The following is a 15,820-nucleotide window of genomic DNA, read 5'->3' on the forward strand; positions in this document are numbered from 1 at the left end:
TATATTGGATAGAATGGACCATCTGTGTATAAAGTTGCATTTCAAGATTTCCACAATATAGATTGTGTATTGTTGTTTATAGTCCAGTTAAAACGCTTGTTTGTTGCTGTTAATAACACTCAGATGTGTGAGTTACGCAAACAAAAACATGTGAAGCTAACATTTTGCATTTACATTGTTATAATTGCATGCACATTCTGGGACAACTACCTTGTGAGTCCACCCAGCCACTCTCGCTGTCTAACATGGAGACGTCCATGGTGGTCTCGTCGTGAGCGGTGGTCTCGTTGGTCTGGCTCTGCAGTACATCTGAGGTCTCCGTCTCCTCGCGACTGGAAGCCTTCATCTCAACTTCCTGCCCCACCTCAGCGGACTCCTCCTCCTCCTGCAGCACCACCCCTTCTTTATCCTCCACTTTATTCTTCTCTTTCTCTGCCTCCTTTCCATCGAGGGTTTGTGGCTGGTCGTTGTCAGAGCAGGCAGATAGATGAGAGATGCGACCGGCATAATCCCCTTCATCAATGGTTGGGGCAGTAGCATCACATGATTCGTCATCCCCAGGAACAGCAGCCTCCAAATCTTTAGGATTTTCAACAATCACCTCCTCTGCCACCTCCTCCTGCTTCTCCACAGGGTGACTCCCTTGCTCTTTCTCATTGAGGAGCACAGGAGGGCCTTCAACTTCCTCCAAGACTTCCTCAGCTACTTCTATATCGTCTTCCTCCTCCTCAACTTGTGCCTGAGGTATGACTATAACTGGAGAACTTCTAGAAACACTTTTCTCTGGACTTTTCTCCTCTAGTTGCTCTGTGGCTTCCTCCGCATCTGCAGTGCTCACGTTAGAGGGTGTTGGTGATGTTAATTCAGCTTTGGTCTTGGCCTCTTCTTTTGGAACGGCAGCCTCTGCTGGTACTGTTGACACATCTGGTTCACTTTCACGCTTCTTCTCCTGCGCAATGATGATCTCCACTAATGATTCTGGTGATGATGTCATGGGTTCTTTTTTATTTTCTCTCTCCGGTCCACGAACATCCTTTGGCTGTAAGTCTTCAATAGCGTTTTGATGGTCTGGGTCTGAGTTCTCCTCCACTTTCTCCATCTCTGGCTTTTTAAGACCAGTCTTCTGACTCTTCCCAATCCTTGCTGACGCCACCTCTACTTTGACTTCCGCTGTGGCTCCCTCAACTTTGGTTCTCTCCACAGTGGCAGCCTTTTTTGCTGGAGACTCGGGGGTCGCACAAAGCTTGGCATCCTTCACCTCAGTGCCAAAAGTAAATGCGAAGTCTGGTGGGATGGGGGACGCTTCTCTAGAGAGGTCCTGCTCCAACTCTACCTCAGGAATGGCTTGGGTTTTGATGTCCCCAGGAAGACCGCTCTCCAGCCGGAACTCTGTCAGTTTATCTTTGGATGGGGCCACAGGGATCCTCAGACGATCCGGTTTGACACCTGCCGTGACAGGTCTTTCAAGCACCAAAGTTGACTTAACCGTTCCTCCAACCGATTCCTCTGCCTGGTCTGGTTTTTGCGGTGCCAGCTTTTGCTCGCCCTCTTCCGCAATGGCTCCCAGTTCCTCGTCACTGTCCCCTTCAGTCACTGTGGGGAACCGTTGGTGTGGGGAGCCCACTGGGCTGTGCAGATCGGCAGGTGAGGGCATGGGACCAGAGTACTCACTAAACACGCAGTAACCACGCTCCTCCTGCTGGCTCTCCTCTCCACCCACCACCCTGGGCGTCTGCTGGTTCCCCAGCACCAGCTTGGCCAGAGAACTGCCCACCAGAGCAGCAGATGGACAGGCAGGGACAGACCTCCTTCTATTATGCTGGTCCAGCTCCCTCATCTCCAAGGTGGGTTTGGGCTTAACACCGGCTAGGTCCAGCATCTCAGGAAGATCATTGGATGGGTCGTTCAAATGGGTGTAATGTTGCTTCATGGGTGAGAGTGACAACTCTGGAGAACACATTGTCTTAGATGTGGTGTCTTCCGGTAGATCAGTGGAGGTTTCAGTGGTAGGGACTGGGAGAGCTATCTCTGGAGTCACAGGAAGTAACTGTCTCTCTAATGTTACTAATGGGGTGGTTACAGGAAGGTAACCTGTGGTTTCATCCAGGCTTCCGGAAGAGACCTCTGTAAGAGATGAAAGCTTTGACTGGTTTTGCTCTCCTGCTTGACCCATTGAGCCAATAGCAAAATTCAGAGAAAGACTTCTGTGTTCCAATGACAATTTGCCAGGTGACAGCCTAGTACACACATCCTTCCTCTTAGGGAGATCCTCTAGCTTGTCCATGGCACTGTCACTCATCAACGTTATGCTGGATTCTGTCTGTTCTGGTGCTGAATGGCTTATTTTAATGTTTGAATCGGCCTCCAGAACCTCCTCTGAGGGCTTCTTCTGGCTGACAGCACTGAGCTCATAGTAACCCTCACCACGTTCTCCTGGTTTTTCAGTATCCCTTTGTGTAGAGGTCTCAAAGTAGGCCGTCATACCCGACTCATCTTTTGAAGCAACTCCAGACTTATTTTCCGAACTATGCTTGTCTTTTAGACCGTCTGCAGCAGATATGTGTGCCTCCTGCTTTGGGTTTTCTCCGTCACTGACATTACTTTGAGGTGTCTCTTCAATCTTCTCAGTCTCAAATGACAATGGCCTGGCGGTCGATTGTCCTAGACTCAGCATTCTTTTCTCAGTTTTCTCTGATTTGATCTCTTTCTCCTCACGAACGCTCTCAAGGTTTGCTGACTTACTGGGTGTAACATAATCATCATTTTCCTCCTCTTCCTCAATGTAATCTTTCAGGGGCTCATATACAACTGAAAGAGGAACTGAGTCGAGCTCTTCAACCGAGGGCTGTTTGTCAGCCGTGGTCTTGGGCTCCGGAAGGTATTTTATCTCAGGAACCACACTAGTGGTACTTCCAGTCCCAGTCCCTTGCCCTTTTTCTGGTTCCACTAAAGGCTGAACCGCCTTCTCGGGTTCTGTGGGGGTAGCATCTGTTAGAGGTTTGTTTTTGGGGGAACCAAAGGAGGACTCAGCGATGGACACAGTGCTCTCTGCTCCCTCAGGTGTTTCTCTCTCTGTGGTGGGGGCCACCGTGCTCTGCGGTGGGGGTGCCCCCTGTGGGTGTTCCTCTGCCATGGCAGGATTGTCGGAACGAGGCTTCTCTGGGTTCACCGGCAGGTCTGGAAGTAAATCTGCAGTGGTCTGTGCTGCTGATGAGTTACACTAGCTTAGCTTTCTTTCTTTCTTTGCAGTGTCCACATGCTACAGCCAGCACAGACAAGCAAAGCCCTCTTCATATGGATAGCTGTCCATCAAGCACAATGTACGGCACACAGCAATACTATCTCTGGCCACTGGGAGCATGATTGCAGAACAGTTCAGTTCCATGACACTGGGATGGTGTGCAGGAACAGAATGACTGAATGAAGAGCATGATGTGAATGACATGGGATATTTAGAATGAATCTGAACTATTCAAGTAGTTATTGGCACTTTAAGTAAACTTGAATTACTGTGCTACCTTGTGCGAGGATAGCCTATGTGCTGAATTAATAGAGGATACAATGAATGTAACATGTTTCATATCGACTATATATAAATCACATTTTATGATATTGATTCTAACTACAAACTAAGACGAGTAAATGTTTAGGAAGATCTTATTAAAGGATGAAAATGTAGAAATGTTCAATCAATGAAGGTGAATATAAGTCAGTGAGTATAAGTCAGTGAGTATAAGTCAGTGTCAGAGATGTAGAATAGAGATCATTGGAAAACAGTGTTGAATCTAGTACTTCCTACATTATTGCTGGTTTACATTGACGTCAGATGAAATGACAGCAACATGAAACTGAATGCAAATAATACAGAGACACAATTGAACACAGACAATGTACCAAAGCCAAAAACAAAACCCCACGGGGGGAAAAAAACGGATTCGCAGTGAATCTTTACAATACAATACACCTGACATTCAAAACATTTACCGTCTCATTTGCAATGTAGCTGGCAAAAACACTTAGCAATGAGTTCAAAAGTGAAACTGGGGGCCGCATAAAAAATGTTCGATCAATGATGAAAGCACAAAATGAATTGACTGCTTATGCAATAAGAAATCAATGTGCTATTATGTGTTCACATTGTAGCAGCAGCAACAGCTAAGAAACCAGTAGCACAACAAAGCTAGATCCACATCACAGCCTTTAAAACAGACTATAGAGAGGAGGAAAACATGCAACGTGGGATACACACACAAACAGTAAAAACATGCACGTGTGCACACGCCACACACACACAGACACACACACACAGACACACGCACGCACGCACACACACCTTCCTCTGATGGTTTATCCAACTCAGCTTGATGGCTTCCTCCCCCGTTGAGGACTTTATGAGTCTCGGCCTGCGGACAGGGCAAAGCCTGGGGCTCGCTTACAATATCAACGTGCTCTAAGAGCATGTCTGTGGGCTGCTGATCAGAATCCTCCCCCTGTTGACCTGGGTGCTCCTCCTCAGGAGCTGCTGAGACTTGGGTAACCTCCACCTCCTTCTCCTCCTCCTCAGGGGGAGTAGGGACAACCTCTAGTCTCTCCTCTTTGGGAAGGGGACGACAGGGACAGGACAGGGACATGGATATGGATAACACAGACAGGGCTTACTACACAATGGGATAACACTGGTGAGACACTTTCAGCTCTGTCGGAGGCAATGACCTACAATATAATGTGGCTATAAAATGGTGTTTTTGGAAACATTCTAACACAATTCAAATGTATCTTTAAAGCATGCAGACAAAAATCAATACATTCATTGTAGTGATCTTCTGCAAGTATTCCTGCGACTACAGGTAAATTCATGAAAGGACCCTCAAATGAAATACCTGGTCTGGTAAGTTTAGAAGTATGTACCAAAGATGTGCTCAGTTGGAATTCCATGCAGCGTAATACAGTGACCAGCATTATGTGGGGGGAATAGTTAGTGTGTGTGTTGTTACTGGTCTGTGCTGTGAGGGGAGCTGAAAGCCGTAATGTCATCTACAGCAAGTGTAAATACACAGGTGAGAAACACAAAAAGGGAGAGGAGCAAGAAAGAGAGAAAGAGAAAAGGAGAGAGAGAAAGAGAGAAGACGCGAGAGAGAGAGGAGAGAGAGAGAAAGATAAAAGAAGAGAAAGAGAGAAAGAGAGAAAGAGAAAAGGAGAGAGAGAGAGAGTGAAGGAGGTGTACATTTACAGAAAGAAGGTGGGTAGAGTCTAGGAGATTGGGTGAGGGGTGAGGGGTGACAGGTAAGGGAAACCGAGAGATCAACCATGCATGGTTCACAGGTGATTCTACAAAGACCAGACGCATTAAGGGTGCAGTGTTAGGGTGCAGTGTTAGGGTGCAGTGCAAGCCTACTGCTCTGAGTTGCGTGTGCAAAGCTGTCATCAAGGCAAAGGGTGGCTACTTTGAATAATCTCAAGTATAAAATATATTATGATTTGTTTAACACTTTTTTGGTTACTACATGATTCCATATGTGTTATATCATAGTTTTGATGTCTTCACTATTATTCTACAATGTAGAAAATAGTAAAAATAAAGAAAAACCCTGGAATGAGTAGGTGTGTCCAAACTTTTGACTGGTACTATATATATATATATAGATATATAGATATATAGATATATGTGATGGGACGTATAGACATTATGGACAGTATGTGGATAGAATATGTAGTAATCTGTAGAATACGTAGGATAGAATCGTAAATGTACAGCAATAGTTTAATAATGGCCGTGACTAGAATACAATATATCCATATGAAATGTGTAAAACAGTATGTAAACATTATTAAAATGACCAATGTTCCATTATTAAAGTGACCAGGGCAGGGTTGAGTCACCGGGTGGTAGCCGGCTAGTGACAAGCGAAACACAGACACAAAGACAGAGGGAAACCAGTACCAGTTGACTCATGCAAAGGAAAGACATGGCTAAGATAAATAAAGAAGGGAAGAAAGAGGAAGGAGTAGAAGAGCCGGTCCCATCATGCATCATCAACACCCAGAGGAAGGTAAGGTGTGTGAGTGTGTTACCTCCCAACTGATCACTCCTGTCACGCACACACACACTCATCCTCTCACCCTGTCTTTAGAGTGTGTGTGTGTGTGTGGTGTGTGTGCGTGCGTGCTTGCGTGTTTGTGCACGTGGACAAGCTTCTGTGTGCATACCTTGCTCCATGGGTCCGATCTGCTCTGCCGACGGAGAGGGGGGAGGGGAGGGAGGCAGGTTGGCAGAGTCCTCCACTGTGAAGGGAAAGAGACAGACAGGGTAGACAACACATGGATGGAGGGAAGATACACAACAAACCACACCAACAGCGCTGTGGCAGTATTGGACGTGTGTGTGTGTGTGTGTGTGTGTGTGTGTGTGTGTGTGTGTGTGTGTGTGTGTGTGTGTGTGTGTGTGTGTGTGTGTGTGTGTGTGTGTGTGTGTGTGTGTGTGTGTGTGTGTCTCTGGGGAGTGTGTTATCCGGCTGGGGGGATGTTCTGTTGTGTGGGAGAGTTACGTAGCAGCACATTTAGGCTGCATCCCAAATGGCACGCTATTTCTCTAGATGGGTCCTGGTCAAATGTAGTGCACTACATAGGGAGCAGTGTGCCATTTGGGCCACAGTCTCAATCCCCCTGGTCTGAGCCTCTATGATTGGATTAATAGGAAGGGTGTTTTCACTGAGTCACTGTAGGCTGAGAATCTCCCATTCAGACTGAGAGAAAAGATAAACAGTGCTCAACAATTTTCTGAAGAGACTCTATTGAGGCAGAACAGATTCTGAATATACTGAAGACATTGAGGATTTTGACCATGCAAGTTACTGAGCCCATATTTAGAATACATGTTCTATTCACTAGTAAGTCAATGTTGTCAGTAAGTATGCGTGTCATAGGCATATGACCTGTAACATAACCCTAATGACCTTGGTTTAAAGTGACAGTCTGGGATTAGAAAAAACAACAAAATGGTGCCACTTTTTTCTGGTACTACATCAGAGGGATTAGGACAGGGAAATGTAACCCCTCTGAAATTGGATGTGTAGGTGGATGTACCAAACCCAGACTGTAGCTTTAACAAGCGGCAGAGAGCACCGGCAATACGGCAGTCACAGCTAAAGACTATCCTAACAGCCAAACGGCACCAACAGCACAATGATGATGTAATGGTACAGCCAGGGAAAGAGGCTTGACAGACACCTTACCTTACCCTGCAGTATGTCCCATGCCACTCACGGGGGCCAGAGGAAGTTGGTTACTGTAGCCTGGTATGAGGCTATGAGTGTGATGCTAGTGCGTCATACCCTTTTCACACCTATCGTGCCGACCAGACACGGCTCTGCTCAGTAGTGTGAAAAAGGGTATTGTAGGGAACTCTGTCACTAAGGCCTACCTGAGGACAGTCTCCTAGTAGAGTCCTGCTTGTCCTGCTCCTGCTTGAGCACTGCCACCGCCTCTGCTGTCACCTTCTCAACTATACGGGCTGACACTTGCTCTGCACGCGGACACACACACACACACAAACGCAGACACACACACATATACAAGCAGAATTGCAGACACATACACACATACACACAGCCAGACACGCAGACAAACAAACATTGAGACACATGCACAAGCACACAAACACCTGCTCTAACCTCTGTCTCTGAATGACTTCATACGTCACTGAAGAACACCATCTTATTTAACGATGTCCATGTCCCTAAAAGGTGCCCTAGGCCACTGAAGCACCTGAGGTTCAGCTAATTATTATGGTGGTGGAAACCTTAGGAGGTCTCTATAGAGTGGTTAGTCACTTGGACCATGCCAGTCCTTTAGGACCATGCCAGTGTGCTGCTCTGTTACAATAAACTCAACCTGAAGGACAAAGCCAGTCCTTTAGGACCATGCCAGTGTGCTGCTCTGTTACAGTAAACCCAATCTGAAGGACAAAGCCAGTCCTTTAGGACCATTCCAATGTGCTACTCTGTTACAGTAAACCCAATCTGAAGGACAAAGCCAGTCCTTTACACAGTCACATCCTTCCTTACCGGCAAGTCTTATTGTAATCGTAGAATCAGCCTACTATACACGTCTACAACAGGGGTGGTTCTGGGGGGGGGGGGGGGGGGCAGGGACGCCAGTGCCCCTGTGACAACAATTTTGGGCCACCTTGCGGCCCCCCTAAATGTGGAGTATGAAATAATTTTTACATAACTAATTTTAGCTATCGTTCTTTTTTTACATCCGTTATTAGACAGTGGCAACGCGGAACACTAATGATTATGAACATGGTCTTTAGCCTGCTAATGCCTGCAATGCAGTGAAGAAAACGATACGACAACAATAACGTCTAATGTAACTGGCCCTTCTAACAGTACAACTGGCCCCAGCTTGGCCCCCTAGTTGAAATGGTCTAGAACCGCCACAGGTCAACAGGTAAACCACCAACTCCAACGAGGTCCCTAAAACCCTGTAGGGATACAGCTCCAGCTATTTCTCTCAGGGGCTCAAGCAAACCTCAATGAGGCTGCAAGGTAACACCCAGCGCTTCAGTTAACATGTGGCTATACCCCCCAGTGCTCTCTCACCTGCTGTCGCAGCGTGTCCTCCGTGATAGCCGTTCTCTCTGTAAGAGGAGAAGCCGTTCTCTCCGTGGCCAGCGAGGGCAGCTGACTGGTCCTGGGCTCCGTTAGTGGGAGGGGCCCAGTGAGAGGAGCTGTTGTCCTCGGGCTGCCGACTGTCTGCCATGACAACTAGACACTGGAGAGGAAAGAGAGAGGGGAAAAAGTGGGGAGAGAGTGAGAGAGGGGGGAGGAAAGAGGAAGAGGGGTGTGAGAGATAGGGGGTAGAGCAGACAGACAGACAGACAGACAGACAGACAGACAGACAGACAGACAGACAGACAGACAGACAGACAGACAGACAGACAGACAGACAGACAGACAGACAGACAGACAGAGAAAGAAAGATAGAGAAAGTGGGACAGAAAAAGAGAGAAATAAAGAGAGAGAGAGACAGAGGGACAGAGAGAAAGACAAGGAGAGAGAGAGTGTGAGAGAGAGAGAGCATATAAGAGGTTAAAGCAATAAAAAGACTGGCAGTTCAAATCAATCAGTAAATGACAGTGCAGTATTGCACAACCCCCACACCAAGCCTCTATCAGGCACAAAGGAACACTTGCTAGTGTCCTCAGTATAGAATCTAAGGCTGTGGTAGGGCCTAAGGCTGGGGTAGGCAACAGGAGAGGGTCTGGAAATCTGTCACTATATCGAGGTATGGCACCAGTTTGAGCTCAACCAGCACGTAGACTATATGGCTTTGTCTCTGCTCAATATCCCACAACCCACTGGGTGAGGCCTGTGAGGAAGGGCACAGGAGGTTGGTGGCACCTTAATCGGGGAGGACGGACTCGTGATAATGCCTGGAACAGAATGAGTGGAATGGTATCAAACATGGTTTCTATGTAGTTGATACCATTCCATTGACTCCATTCCAGACATTATTATGAGCCGTCCCCCCCTCAGCAGCTTCCACTGGGAAGGGGGTTATGCTTGAGGAAGGGGGTTATGCTTGAGGAAGGAGCTTATGTTTGAGGAAGGAGGTTATGCTTGAGGAAGGAGGTTATGTTTGAGGAAGGAGGTTATGTTTGAGGAAGGAGGTTATGTTTGAGGAAGGGGGTTATGCTTGAGGAAGGAGGTTATGTTTGAGGAAGGGGGTTATGCTTAAGGAAGGAGGTTATGTTTGAGGAAGGGGGTTATGTTTGAGGAAGGAAGTTATGTTTGAGGAAGGAGGTTATGTTTGAGGAAGGAGGTTATGTTTGAGGAAGGAGGTTATGTTTGAGGAAGGGGGTTATGCTTGAGGAAGGAGGTTATGTTTGAGGAAGGGGATTATGTTTGAGGAAGGAGGTTATGTTTGAGGAAGGAGGTTATGTTTGAGGAAGGAGGTTATGTTTGAGGAAGGGGATTATGTTTGAGGAAGGAGGTTATGTTTGAGGAAGGGGGTTATGTTTGAGGAAGGGGGTTATGTTTGAGGAAGGGGTTATGTTTGAGGAAGGGGTTATGTTTGAGGAAGGAGGTTATGTTTGAGGAAGGGGGTTATGTTTGAGGAAGGGGGTTATGTTCGAGGAAGGGGGTTATGTTCGAGGAAGGAGGTTATGTTTGAGGAAGGAGGTTATGTTTGAGGAAGGAGGTTATGTTTGAGGAAGGAGGTTATGTTTGAGGAAGGGGGTTATGTTTGAGGAAGGGGGTTATGTTTGAGGAAGGGGGTTATGTTTGAGGAAGGGGGTTATGTTTGAGGAAGGGGGTTATGTTCAGGAAGGAGATTATGTTTGAGGAAGGAGGTTATGTTTGAGGAAGGGGATTATGTTTGAGGAAGGGGGTTATGTTTGAGGAAGGAGGTTATGTTTGAGGAAGGAGGTTATGTTTGAGGAAGGAGGTTATGTTTGAGGAAGGAGGTTATGTTTGAGGAAGGGGGTTATGTTTGAGGAAGGAGGTTATGTTTGAGGAAGGAGGTTATGTAGGGTGAATGAAGGGGACATCCAGAGAAGGACTAGTATAGAAGGACTAGACTCATCACAAGTCCTCATAAGGCTGTGTGGAACATGAACCACCACTCTCAACCCTAACATGCTCAAATCAACAACAAGAACAAGGGCTACAGTCTGATTCGCTGCCCTTCTCCTCATGTCTGCTCTTGTATACTTCCCCTCAAGGAGCTAAAAGGAATGGACTGTTGTGAGATTAATGGGTAAAACCACCTCAAGCCATGCTTGCACCAATCCAATGCTTTTAAATGCATAAGTGGGAGTGAAGGATTGCATACTTCTGGAGAAGGGTAGAGGAATGGGAAGGCAGACAAGGCTTTATTTCAGCCACTCAGTATTGTAAATAACAAACACATTAACTCTGCAGCCTTTACAATTCAACTGGGAGTTTAAAGAGAAACAGATTTGATTTGTCTCGTGCCCTCTCGCCTTAGCAGTAAGAATCATGCATATTATGATCCAGTGGAGAGACCAAAAGGAGAAGAGTCAACACACACACACAGACACCCTAAGGAGACGGTTACTATGGTAACATGCCCTACAAGTCAGCTGGGATCCCACAGATGGGCCAGACAGGCTTCTAAATACACACACACACACACACACACACACACACACACACACACACACACACACACACACACACACACACACACACACACACACACACACACACCACACACACACACACACACACACACACACACACACACACACACACACACCTCGCCCATCTGCACATGGCAGGGAGACCACAGCTCTCATTATCTGTGATTCCCCACATCATCAGATGTAGTCAACCCTCAGTCAGGGAACAGACAAGATGTAGTCGGCGCGGGAACCCTCAGCCAGGGAACAGACAAGATGTAGTCAACCCTCAGTCAGGGAACAGACAAGATGTAGTCAACCCTCAGTCAGGGAACAGACAAGATGTAGTCAACCCTCAGTCAGGGAACAGACAAGATGTAGTCAACCCTCAGCCAGGGAACAGACAAGATGTAGTCAACCCTCAGCCAGGGAACAGACAAGATGTAGTCAACCCTCAGTCAGGGAACAGACAAGATGTAGTCAACCCTCAGCCAGGGAACAGACAAGATGTAGTCAAACCTCAGCCAGGGAACAGACAAGATGTAGTCAACCCTCAGTCAGGGAACAGACAAGATGTAGTCAACCCTCAGTCAGGGAACAGACAAGATGTAGTCAACCCTCAGTCAGGGAACAGACAAGATGTAGTCAAACCTCAGTCAGGGAACAGACAAGATGTAGTCAACCCTCAGCCAGGGAACAGACAAGATGTAGTCAACCCTCAGCCAGGGAACAGACAAGATGTAGTCAACCCTCAGTCAGGGAACAGACAAGATGTAGTCAACCCTTAGTCAGGGAACAGACAAGATGTAGTCAACCCTCAGTCAGGGAACAGACAAGATGTAGTCAACCCTCAGCCAGGGAACAGACAAGATGTAGTCAACCCTCAGTCAGGGAACAGACAAGATGTAGTCAACCCTCAGTCAGGGAACAGACAAGATGTAGTCAAACCTCAGTCAGGGAACAGACAAGATGTAGTCAACCCTCAGTCAGGGATTGCGGGAGACACAGACCTCGGTATTTCCTCTTATGAATCCGGCGAAGAAAGTTATACTTTCTAATGTGCCACCATTCGTTAGAGATGAAGTGTTAGAGCGAGAGTTCTCATCATGGTCAACTTGTATCTACAATAAAAAAGGTTATTTCTGGATGCAAATCTCCTTTGTTGAAACATGTCGTGTCTCATAGGAGACAAGAGCACATGATTTTAAAGAAGGATACTGACCAACTGAATTTAGCATTTAGTTTTAAGATTGACGGATTTGATTGTGTTCTACACTTCTACTGAATCAATGAAATGCTTTGGCTGTGGAAGAGAGGGGCATTTGGTACGTTGTTGTCCGGAGAACCAGCGCACAGAGCCCGGTAGCAGCTCTAGCGCCGGTGCAGGTAATGCACCCCCGCGAAGGGATGAACGTGAGTCTGCGACTGGGGTTCAGTCACAACCTTAATTCTGTAAAGAGATGTGTTTTCTGTCTCGTTCTCTGTATTTGTTTTTCAGCCATGAGCAGTTTTAAGATTTGTTCTTTAAATGTAAATGGGGCGAGAGACGTGTAGTCATAGAAGCTCAAAAAGTAGGGGTGTGGCTATCCTGTTCTCAAAAGGGTTTTTGCCTTTGTCATATGAGGTTGAAGAGGTAGTTGAGGGGAGGTTATTAAAAGTGAGGTATGAAAACATCACTATGTGTATATAAATGTATATGCCCCAGTAGTGGCAGAGACATCAAATACCATTGAGAAATGTAACACTAAGGATTATTTATTTATCGCTGGGGATTTTAACTGCACAGTCAGCGATTTAGATAGAAACCACAAAGAACCTCATATAGCCTCAAGGACTTTTTTAAAACGCCTTATTGTAACACATGAACTGTGATATTTGGCGGAGCCAACATGGAGCCACGAGACAGTACACATGGGCCCAAGTGATGGAGAACACCATCTCTCTGGCCAGGTTAGATAGGTTTTATTGTTTTGAGGATCAATCTCAGGTCTGTAAATCAAGTGTGATAACCCCAGTGGGATTTTTGATAACTTTTGATAACATTGTTTTAATAACATAGGACGTGTACATTAACGCTGTAAAACCCAAAAGCGCATACTGGCATTTTAACATAACTTTATTGAGTGATGCTCACTTCAGGAAATGTTTTAGTTTTTTCTGGGAGAGGTGGAGGTCTGAAAAGGCCAGTTTTGTATCCCTTCAACAGTGGTAGGGATATAGGGAAACATCCAGATTCAACAATTCTGTAATAAATACACGATGAATGTCACCAGAGATATATCATCAGATCAATTATTTTTGTTTACATTTATTTTACCTTTATTTAACTAGGCAAGTCAGTTAAGAACAAATTCTTATATTCAATGACGGCCTAGGAACAGTGGGTTAACTGCCTTGTTCAATGAACGCTTTAGAGTCTGAAATAGTGGAAATCCTGGCGTTAGTTGAGGCCACAGGAGATCGAGGCCATACTCAGGCCCTCAAGAGGAAAAAAAAGGCTGCATTGGCAGACCTGCTGGGTATCAGAGCACAGGGGGCATTGGCAGACCTGCTGGGTATCAGAGCACAGGGGGCATTGGCAGACCTGCTGGGTATCAGAGCACAGGGGGCATTGGTGAAACTGAGAAGTACGATTCAGGGAATCTCTGAAATGGTTGCCTCATCAAAATGTTTTCTTTGGTTTAGAGAAAGATAATGGACAAAGCAGAATTATTAATAGCCTCAAATCAGCTGTTGGACAGGAGCTCACTAGCCCTAGAGAAATTACAAAGAGGGCAGTAGAGTTCTATGCTGAGCTCTACAAAGTGTGAGAACAAAGAGGATATAACAGTGACAACAGTTTCTTGGTGGGCTCCCACAGGTGGCTGCAGAAGCTCAGGTTGAGCTACAGCAACCATTGTCTTTGCAGAAGCTATTCACTGCATTAAAAGGCATGGGAAATGGAAGGGCACTGGGCATTGATGGGCTTTAGTTTGACCGGAGGGTTACTACCGATAAGCTGCAGACGGGCTGTCCTCCCTACTGCCAAAAAAGGGTGACCCTAGGGAGGTGAAGAACTGGAGGCCGGTGGCTTTATTGTGCACTGATTATAAGATCCTGTCCAAGGCTTTGTCCACCAGGCTGAGGGAGGTGATGGGGCAAATCATACAGACCAGTCCTACTGTGTTCCTGGCAGGCAGATAGAGGATAACATTTTAAATCATACGGACCAGTCCTACTGTGTTCCCGGCAGGCAGATAGAGGATAACATTTTAAATCATACGGACCAGTCCTACTGTGTTCCTGGCAGGCAGATAGAGGATAACATTTTAAATCATACGGACCAGTCCTACTGTGTTCCCGGCAGGCAGATAGAGGATAACATTTTAAATCATACGGACCAGTCCTACTGTGTTCCCGGCAGGCAGATAGAGGATAACATTTTAAATCATACGGACCAGTCCTACTGTGTTCCCGGCAGGCAGATAGAGGATAACATTTTAAATCATACGGACCAGTCCTACTGTGTTCCCGGCAGGCAGATAGAGGATAACATTTTAAATCATACGGACCAGTCCTACTGTGTACCCAGCAGGCAGATAGAGGATAACATTTTAAATCATACGGACCAGTCCTACTGTGTTCCCAGCAGGCAGATAGAGGATAACATTTTCCTGATTCAGGATTGTTTGGACGTCTCTAGGGCTGTTGGGTTGGATGCTGGTCTAATTTCAATTGATCAGGAAAAAGCATTTGACCGAGTTGAACATCAATACTTCTGGCGCACCTTTGAGGCATTTGGTTTCAGCTCTGGTTTTATTGCCATGATCAGGGTGGTATATGGTGACATTGAAAGTGTATTGAAAGTTAACGGTGGCTTGAGTGCTCCTTTTAAAGTGTGTAGAGGTATTAGGTAGGGGTGTTCGTTGTCGGGAATGTAATATGCCATCGCTATAGAGCCACTACTAAATAGCATTAGATGTCACATTGAAGGGGTGAACCTTTCAGAGGATATTCCTCCTGTTGGTCTCTCAGCATATGCTGATGATGTAGTTATTTTAGGGAAAAATCAAGCGGAGGTGGATAGTTTGAGTCTCATGGTTGATCGGTTTAGGGGAATATCATCTGCAACGGTAAATTGGGGAAAAAAGTTGTGTTTTACAGATTGGGAAATGGTTTGGAGGGATCATGGGTTTGCAGGGGGGCTGGAATGGTGTAAGGGAGGTTTTAAGTATCTTGGAGTGTACCTAGGGGATGAGGGCACTATGGGAAAACATGTAATGGGGTGGTTGAAATGGTGGGAGGGAGGATGAGGAGATGGCGTTGGTTGTTATCTCGTATGTCATATAGGCAGCCACTATTATTGTTAACAATGTGGTTGTCTCTGCACTGTGGCCTCGGTTGTCATGTTTAGAGACACCATCTTGCCTTCTGCCGAGATACAGGCAATTCATGTAGATTTATTTTGGGATAAATATCATTGGGTTCCAAAAAGTGTTTTGTTTTTGTCAAAAGAGTAGGGGGGGACAAGGTCTTGTACATCTTGCTAGAAGGGCTGCTGCTTTCAGGTTCCAGTTTATTCAAAGGTTGCTTTATGGACCAGAAAATGTGGTTTGGAGAGGGGTGGCAGGTCTTGTATTACAGCAGGTAGGGGGATTAGGTTTAAAGAAGGCTTTATTTTTGGTTGGTAGTAGC

At 46.1% G+C, this 15,820-nt stretch overlaps 1 protein-coding gene across 8 annotated transcripts in view; it reads right to left on the reverse strand.

The window, feature by feature from the left end:
• Positions 1–15,820, reverse strand: part of LOC106594619 (microtubule-associated protein 2) — a 99,568-nt gene that overhangs the window by 20,671 nt on the left and 63,077 nt on the right. For 6 of the 8 annotated variants that reach the window (XM_082963630.1, XM_082963628.1, XM_082963629.1 and 3 more), the window contains 4 exons: positions 8,604–8,775; positions 7,421–7,522; positions 6,208–6,282; positions 211–3,177 (listed from right to left, as the gene is read on the reverse strand). In XM_082963630.1, the coding sequence (XP_082819756.1) occupies positions 211–3,177; positions 6,208–6,282; positions 7,421–7,522; positions 8,604–8,763 (3,304 nt within the window). In that variant the 5' untranslated portion in view covers positions 8,764–8,775. The remainder of the gene's footprint in view (positions 1–210; positions 3,178–6,207; positions 6,283–7,420; positions 7,523–8,603; positions 8,776–15,820) is intronic. The other 2 variants (XM_082963627.1, XM_082963631.1) reach the window with 2 other exon arrangements.

This window comes from Salmo salar, chromosome 17 (assembly GCF_965601325.2).
Source record: "Salmo salar chromosome 17, fSalSal1, whole genome shotgun sequence".
In the NCBI taxonomy this organism is placed as follows: domain Eukaryota; kingdom Metazoa; phylum Chordata; class Actinopteri; order Salmoniformes; family Salmonidae; genus Salmo; species Salmo salar.